Here is a 7962-nt window from a genome sequence, read left to right as displayed (position 1 = left end):
TTGTTACTTTAAGGTTTACTATTATATAATTTTATGTAGGCAACAAAAGATTGAAAAATTGATTTCATAGTAATAATTTTAAATTAGCCCTCCTACAAAATAATTACTGACTACACCATTGTCCTAACTGCGTTAATAATTTTATGCTTGTGGCCCCAAACCCTTTCCATAGATTGAACCTTAATTATTTGACTCCCAACTACTTTAATAATTTTAAGCTTGTGGCCCTAAACATTGAGGATATGTACCTCCACGTACTCCTCTCCATCGTGCATGAACAGGGGTTGACTGTTGAAAATCAAAATAGGGCAGATACAACACCAAATCAGATTACTTTCGAAAATATACACAGAAAAATAAAATAAAATACTGATTAGCAAAGAGTAGTCTCTAAATTGTTTTCGAAATTGAGCGTGGACAATGTTTACCGATCAATCGGAGGACTTAATTTTTTTAATTTGATGGAATATTGGGATTGAATTATTTACAAATAATTAACATTATATATTGTTTAGAGAATGGTTATTTAGCAATTAAGCATGATTTTATTTGATTTTGCATGACGCGGGCTTTGAGTTTTAAGCGACGTGTTTCACGGGCTTTGAGCTTTAAAGCAGACCTCACTCAGTTCACTATCTTGAAGACTCTCCCAGACTCAGACTGAATCTTCTCTCCTCAGTCCTCCCTCTCGTATCTCGATCCCTCTCTCCCAGAGTCCAGGCTGACTGTCATCCCTCTCGATTCTCAGTCTCTCTGTCAAACTCGAAGGGACAAACGACGAAGTCAATCTCTCTCTCTCTCTCTCTCTGTCGAACTCTAGGGGACGAACGATGGAGTCGAACAACTCGAAACGATGAATTAGTCATGTCCTCCATCTGACTCAGACCCATATTTGCAGGGAAGACGAGTTCTGCTGACGGACCCTTTCAGTTTCAAGGTATTATGTTTTAGGGATTTTGTTGGTTTCTTGAATCTTGACCACTGTTCTGTTCCAATTTCAAATCTTTTGTTGAATTGAATTTGAATTTTCTGTTGGGTATTACTAAGATTATGTTTGGTTGATTAGTGGAACGTTTCATGCAAATTGGGTTTGAATCTTCTGTTGGCAATTTATGAAACATGTATTCTCCTCTCTGAGAACTGGGAGAAGGCTGCGATTCCTGCCTTGTACCGACTTACAGTAATAATTGGACCTGTGGAAAACAGGCCGAGTTAAGTCCAGTTCCAAATCTCAGAATTCATATACCCACCTCAGCCTGCCTCGTTGCATTTTAAAACAGGTCCGGTGTGGTCTTTATAAATTTAGGCATGGACCGGTAGGAAAACCAAGATGGACATTCATCCAAGACAGAGGAAAAGCAACAAGAAAATAAAGATACTTTAACTTTTAGTTCCTTACTATGAAATCTAACCCTTCCACATGCCACTTATTTTCCTCCAAAATAACAAAAGCATGTCCAAACATATAATATTTTGCATATATGTGGATGTAGTTGCAACTTATACCGCCATGGATGTAGATGTACCAATATTAGCATAGAAATAAATAAATATTTATTTTTTGCTTTGAATTTTCTACAGGTCAAAAGGGGGAGGTGACTTGTGCATAATTCCTGCCTGATGTATTCTTAATTTGGAAATTGTCTCGCTCAAACCCATATCCTTTCTAAAACCCACATTTAGAAATAGATCTGTAAGAAACCTAATTGGACTAAACTAAATTGTATAAGGAAGATATGCAGTTGCCAATTGTATAAACTGGTGGGAGTTGTAAACGTGTAAAACTGCTTCCTATAATCAAGGAATACGTGGTGATTATGATCACAAAACAACTTGCAATCTGAAACTGCTAATAATTGTAAAGAACCAACACTCCATGATAGATGGAAGTTGGCAAAGGTTATACTTATAAAAGGACTCCCTGCTCACAAAGAAAACGTTTGGTAATCAGGGTCCTATCACCATTGGAACATAAGGTCTTGAGTGAGTAGAAGAATTCTTATGTGTTACCAGTAAACACAGCCTGCACCAGGTTTTTCAGTTGGTGTTGATGCTGTCTTTGTTGCTGGGCAGATGGGTTCTCAGGTATGGTCGATCTCTTTTTAATGCCAACTCTTGTAATGTTATATATAAGATATGTTGTTTGTGATCCTTGTTGAAGACTAACAATTTATAGTTCCTACATTTGGTATCAGAGCAAGGTTAGTCTACTTGGATTCAAACTTAATTATCTTAACATTTATACCTATATCATTAACTGGGAATATTTGTTGTACAGGGAAGAAAATTGCCTCAACCTAGCCCCTATTGTTGGCATCGGTGATTGTTGCCTTGATTCATGACAACATCTAATTCCCTACATCATGGCTGCCTTGGTTAATGATGGTTTCATTTATTATTTTGAGGCATTTATTTATGACTATTTTGATTTCTTGGTTCATGGTTGCCTTGATATATTGTTGCCTAATTCCTAATTACAAGTTCCTGTAATGTTTCTTGATTGTTTATATATGCAAGTACAAGTAAAAAGACGATTAGGTCACCAAACTTGTGAAACCCAATCTCTGCTTAGAGAACCTGCATGTGGCGTTCATCTTGGTTGAAAAGACACAGAATTAGGCAAATTCTACAAAGAAGGGAAATTTTGAATGGTTTGTTTTTGTGCAATGTTGGATGCTTGTAAATTTTTCTCTTCATAAGCATGCGTATTTTTTATTTATTTCAATTTTCTTCCTTGATCTCCTTGGGTGCATGCAAGTAAAGTTGAAACTAAACTATTTTCATGCACTGGTTGATGGTGTGTAAATGAACATTGCGAGAATGTATCTTGGTAAAATTATACTGCAGTGTGTGTGCTATCAGCTGCTGTGATTCTTCTGGTAAAGTTTCCTCGTTAAACAACATATTGAGTGCATGCTCTGGGACATGACAAATCCAATGATGTTTTTCATTAGTTTATTAGTATGATTATATTGTTGGGGTTTAAAAATGCTTCACTACTTGGAGAGGTTTATCTTACAAAGAAAAATGTAACGCAGCGGAATTGATAGGCAAGAGAAAGAAAGAATTCTCAAAGTATTACACAAGGTTTTTATTCACTCACAAACTTAGTACAAAAGGAAACACTCAAACACTCTTAGAAGCTTTGTTGCTTCTTCTTACTTCTTACTTGACACTCTCACTTCTTGTTACTTTCTCTCTCGGTTGTTCCAAATGGTGTGGATGCCTTCTCCTTTTATAGGCATGGATGGAACCTTGGAGAAGCATGAAAACATCATGCTAGAGATATCTAGATAATTCCACTACCTTCCTAAGCTAGAATTATCTATACTAATCTTGTATGTTGGTGGAATCCTCACCATTCTTCTAGACTCTTCCACCAACTTGAACTTTGCTAGAATTCTCTAGCATGTGCATGGATCTTTCTTTGTGTATGGGCCGGATCAATTATCTTTGGGCCAAGACAAGATTACAATTCAACATCCCCCCTTAATCTTGTCTTGTGACGCCAATTGAGTTTCTTAGTCTGACAAAGTCTTCTTGTTTGAGTGGCTTGGTGAATATGTCGGCAACTTGGTCTTGAGACTTCACGTATTCCACTTGCACATCCTTTCTTACAATGCATTCTCTTAAGAAATGATAACGGGTATCTATGTGTTTGCTCCTGTCATGGAATACTGGATTCTTTGCTAGAGCTATTGCAGACTTGTTGTCGACATAGATCTTTGTTGGCTCTTCTTGTCGCATTCTTAATTCTTTCAGCAAGTTTCTTAGCCAGATTGCATGGCAGACACATGAAGTAGCAGCTACATATTCAGCTTCACAGGTAGAGAGAGTGACAATTGGTTGCTTCTTCGACATCCATGTGAATGCAGTGTCTCCCATGAAGAACACAAATCCAGTAGTGCTTTTTCTATCGTCGGAATCTCCTGCCCAATCACTGTCGCTATATCCAACAAGTTTGTAGTTATCAGAACTTGAATAAAACAAGCCAAAGTTAACAGTACCTTTGAGGTATCGAAGAATTCTTTTGGCCGTTTTCAAATGTGTAGTTGTGGGATTCTCCATGTGGCGACTGATTAATCCGACAGCATAGAGAATATCTGGTCTTGTGCAAGTCAAGTAGCGCAAGCTTCCAACTAGACTTTTGAAAAATGTTGGATCTACGCTTTCTCCTTTGTCATACTTGGTTAGTTTGACTCCGCACTCCATTGGCGTGCTCACGGGCTTGCAGTCATCCATTTTGAACTTTTTCAGTATCTCCTTTGTGTAGCTTTCTTGGGAGATGAGAATTCCTTTTTCGTTCTGCTTGACTTCAATGCCTAGGTAATATGCCATCAACCCGATGTCGGTCATCTCAAATTCTTTGGTCATCACTCTCTTGAACTCTTCAAACATGCTTGGATTACTCCCGGTGAAGATTAGATCATCCACATATAAGCACACAATCAAAATATCTCCATCTTTGACTTTGACGTAGAGAGCATGTTCATGAGGGCACTTGATGAAGTTGTTTTCCTGAAAGTACTTGTCGATGCGACTATTCCATGCTCGTGGCGCTTGTTTTAACCCATAGAGGGCTTTCTTCAGCTTCAGAACTTTGTCTTTATGCCCTTTGATCTCATAGCCTGACGGTTGCTGAATGTAGACTTCTTCTTCAAGGACTCCATTTAGGAAGGCGAACTTCACATCCATTTGTTGAATCTTCCAACTGTTTTGAGCTGCCAAAGAAATTAGTAATCGTATAGTTTCCAACCGAGCAACGGGTGCGAATACCTCATCATAGTCGATTCCGGCTCTTTGACTATAGCCTTTCGCCACTAGTCTTGCCTTGTATCTTTCGACCTCTCCATTGGCATTTTTCTTTGTCTTGTACACCCACTTGACTCCGATGGCTTTGTGTCATTTCGGAAGAATAGCGAGTTCCCATGTATCATTCTTCTGGATTGCTTCAATTTCTTCATCCATTGCTTTCCTCCACTTAGTATCTTGCACTGCTTCTTGGAAGTCGACTGGTTCACAATCAGCAAAAAGACAGAAAAGTGTAGGATTATCAAGTCTTTCAGCTACCTCATAAAGATCTCGTATACTTCTTGTGCGTGGTACTTCTCTTTCATTTAGACTCCCACTTGACAATGCTGATACTGATGAATTACCATGATTGGTTGATGTTGGTGAAGCAGGTGGAGTAGTGGATTCTTGTTGAACCTCTCTTGCTTGCTCCATCATCCCTTGTTCATTCTCTTCTTCAAATTGAGGAAAGAAGTGAAGATCACCTGCATGCGGGCCAAAATCCCATTCTCCTTCTTCATCGAACATCACGTCTCGACTGATCACCGTCTTCCCATTGTTTGGATTATACAGCTTATAGCCTTTTGAATTGGTGTCATAGCCGATGAAGATGAACTTCTCACTTTTGTCGTCGAGTTTGGTTCTCCTCTCGTCTGGTACGTGTACATGGGCTATGCTTCCAAAAACTCTTAGATGAGAAATACCTGGTTTTCTTCCACTCCATGCTTCTTGTGGAGTTTTTCCCCACACACTCCTTGTTGGAGACCGATTGGATAGGTAGACAGCACATGCTACAGCTTCTGCCCACAATTCCTTAGGCAATTTCTTGCTTTTGAGCATGCTTCGAGCCATGTCGAGGATGGTTCGATTTTTTCTTTCCGCCACTCCATTTTGTTGAGGGGATCTTGGAACTGTCAAAGGTCGACGAATTCCATTTGCTTCACAAAACTCTTGAAATTCCTTCGAAGTGAATTCTCCTCCTCGATCAGATCTCATGGATTTGATCTTGCAACCACTCTCCTTTTCTACAGCGACTTTGAACTTCTTGAATGCTCCAAAGACTTCTGATTTCTGCTTCAAGAAATACACCCAGGTTTTTCTTGAAAAATCATCAATGAAGAGAAGGAAATAATTATTTTTACCCAAAGAGCTTGGTTTTATTGGACCGCACACATCGGTGTGAATGAGCTCGAGTGGCTTCTGGGCTCTTGTGGTCGACTCCTTTGGAAAGCTTTTCCTGAACTGTTTCCCAAGTAAACATCCTTCACAAACTTGATCAGGGTGGCTGATGCACGGTAAGCCTCGCACCATCTCCTTCTTAGATAATAACTCCAATCCCCCAAAGTTAAGATGCCCAAAACGAAGATGCCAAAGCCAAGATATGTCTTTGTACCATTTCTTGAGACACTTTGCAACATCGTTTTGAATGTTCATGGGAAACATCCTATTCTTTGACATTTTCGCCTTGGCAATTAATCTTCCTTTGTCATCTCTAAGAAAAAGGATATAATTTTTCGTATGAAAATCATAACCTTTTTCTAAGAGTTGACCCAAACTCAAAATGTTGCTTTTCATATTGGGCACGTAGTAGACATTTGAAATTAATTGGTGACCGCCATTTTCCAAGGGAATAAGGATGTTACCTTTTCCTTTTACGGGTATTTTGGATTCATCTCCAAAAGAAACGTTACCACTCACTGATTCATTGAGCTCTACGAAGATGCTTCTTCTTCCGCACATGTGGTTGCTAGCGCCGGTGTCAAGGTACCATGTATAGTCTTGGTCTCCATCATTGTTCTTGCATGCTAGTAGCACAACACCATTCTCTTCTTTCTCTTCTTTCACATAATTGACCTTCTCATCAAGTCTGTTGTTTGGAGCTCTACATTCCCAAGCATAATGCCCAAACTTTTGACAATTATATCATTGAACATGAGATTTTTCATACCTCGAGTTTGAGCGTCCTCTTCCGCGACCTTTTGTTGAGCTTTCTCCTCTTTCGTAGTTGGTATGGTTGTTTAAGTTCCAACCACATCCACGCCCATGTCCTCGTCCGCGACCTCGACCACGACTTCTTCCGTATCGGCTTCTCTCGTTGTCGAAGCTTTCTTCTTTCTTCTTTGGCTGAACATGCGTCTTAAGGAGCTGCTCATCATTCCCTTGCCTCTTCTTATGTTTCTCTTCATATGCTTGTAGTGAACCCATTAATTGCTCTATACTAATTTCTTCCAAGTTTTTAGTTTCTTCAATCGTCACGACAATGTGCTCGAACTTGGGGTCCAACGAGCGTAGTATCTTCTCCATAATTCTAACATCTTCTAACTTTTCTCCGTTTCTTTTTAATTGATTGGAAACGGCTAAGACTCTTGAGAAATAATCAGAGATTGATTCAGACCCTTTCATTTGTAGAGATTCGAACTCACCTCTTAATACTTGAAGACGAACCTTTTTCACTTGTTCGGCTCCTTTGTAAGAGGTTTGAAGCTTCTCCCATGCTTGCTTGGCAGAGGTTGCACTCGAGACCTTCTCAAAGCCATTGTCATCTAATGCTTGGTAGATGAGGTAGAGAGCCTTCTTGTCTCTCTTTCTTGAATCTTTCAAACTCTCCTTCTGGGGTTGAGACAGAGTAGCTTCATCTTCTGGCTCAGTGTAGCCTTTCTCCACAACTTCCCAGACATCGTGTGCACCCAAAAGGGCCTTCATTTTGATACTCCAATTATCGAAGTTGTTGCTGTCGAGCACTGGAACTTGGAAGGCTGCCATAGCATTGCTAGCCATAGCTCTGGTACCACTTTGTTGGGGTTTAAAAATGCTTCACTACTTGGAGAGGTTTATCTTACAAAGAAAAATGTAACGCAGCGGAATTGATAGGCAAGAGAAAGAAAGAATTCTCAAAGTATTACACAAGGTTTTTATTCACTCACAAACTTAGTACAAAAGGAAACACTCAAACACTCTTAGAAGCTTTGTTGCTTCTTCTTACTTCTTACTTGACACTCTCACTTCTTGCTACTTTCTCTCTTGGTTGTTCCAAATGGTGTGGATGCCTTCTCCTTTTATAGGCATGGATGGAACCTTGGAGAAGCATGAAAACATCATGCTAGAGATATCTAGATAATTCCACTACCTTCCTAAGCTAGAATTATCTATACTAATCTTGTATGTTGGTGG

General features: G+C 39.4%; 1 protein-coding gene across 1 annotated transcript; it reads right to left on the bottom strand.

The window, feature by feature from the left end:
- Positions 1-5929: 5929 nt before the first annotated feature.
- LOC137724630 (uncharacterized) lies at positions 5930-7569 on the bottom strand. Its single transcript, XM_068463380.1, has 3 exons — positions 6740-7569; positions 6435-6673; positions 5930-6033 (listed from the first exon to the last, which is right to left on the bottom strand). Exons 1-3 carry the CDS (start codon positions 7567-7569, stop codon positions 5930-5932), a joined length of 1173 nt encoding a protein of 390 aa, XP_068319481.1.
- Between the last annotated feature and the right edge of the window lie 393 nt (positions 7570-7962).

Source organism: Pyrus communis, chromosome 2, assembly GCF_963583255.1.
Source record: "Pyrus communis chromosome 2, drPyrComm1.1, whole genome shotgun sequence".
NCBI lineage: Eukaryota > Viridiplantae > Streptophyta > Magnoliopsida > Rosales > Rosaceae > Pyrus > Pyrus communis.
The sequence above is the reverse complement of the archived record's forward strand: the minus strand, read 5'-3'. Positions and strand labels throughout refer to the sequence as shown.

Bases quoted from the DNA above. Each gene is read 5' to 3' on its own strand.
- LOC137724630 (XM_068463380.1), bottom strand. From the start codon at position 7,569: ATGGCTAGCAATGCTATGGCAGCCTTCCAAGTTCCAGTGCTCGACAGC. The intron at 6,674-6,739 runs GTATGAAAAATC...TTGGGAATGTAG, and splicing joins AGAGGACGCTCAAACTCGAG to AGCTCCAAACAACAGACTTG. The intron at 6,034-6,434 runs GTAACATCCTTA...CTTGGGAAACAG, and splicing joins AATACCCGTAAAAGGAAAAG to TTCAGGAAAAGCTTTCCAAA.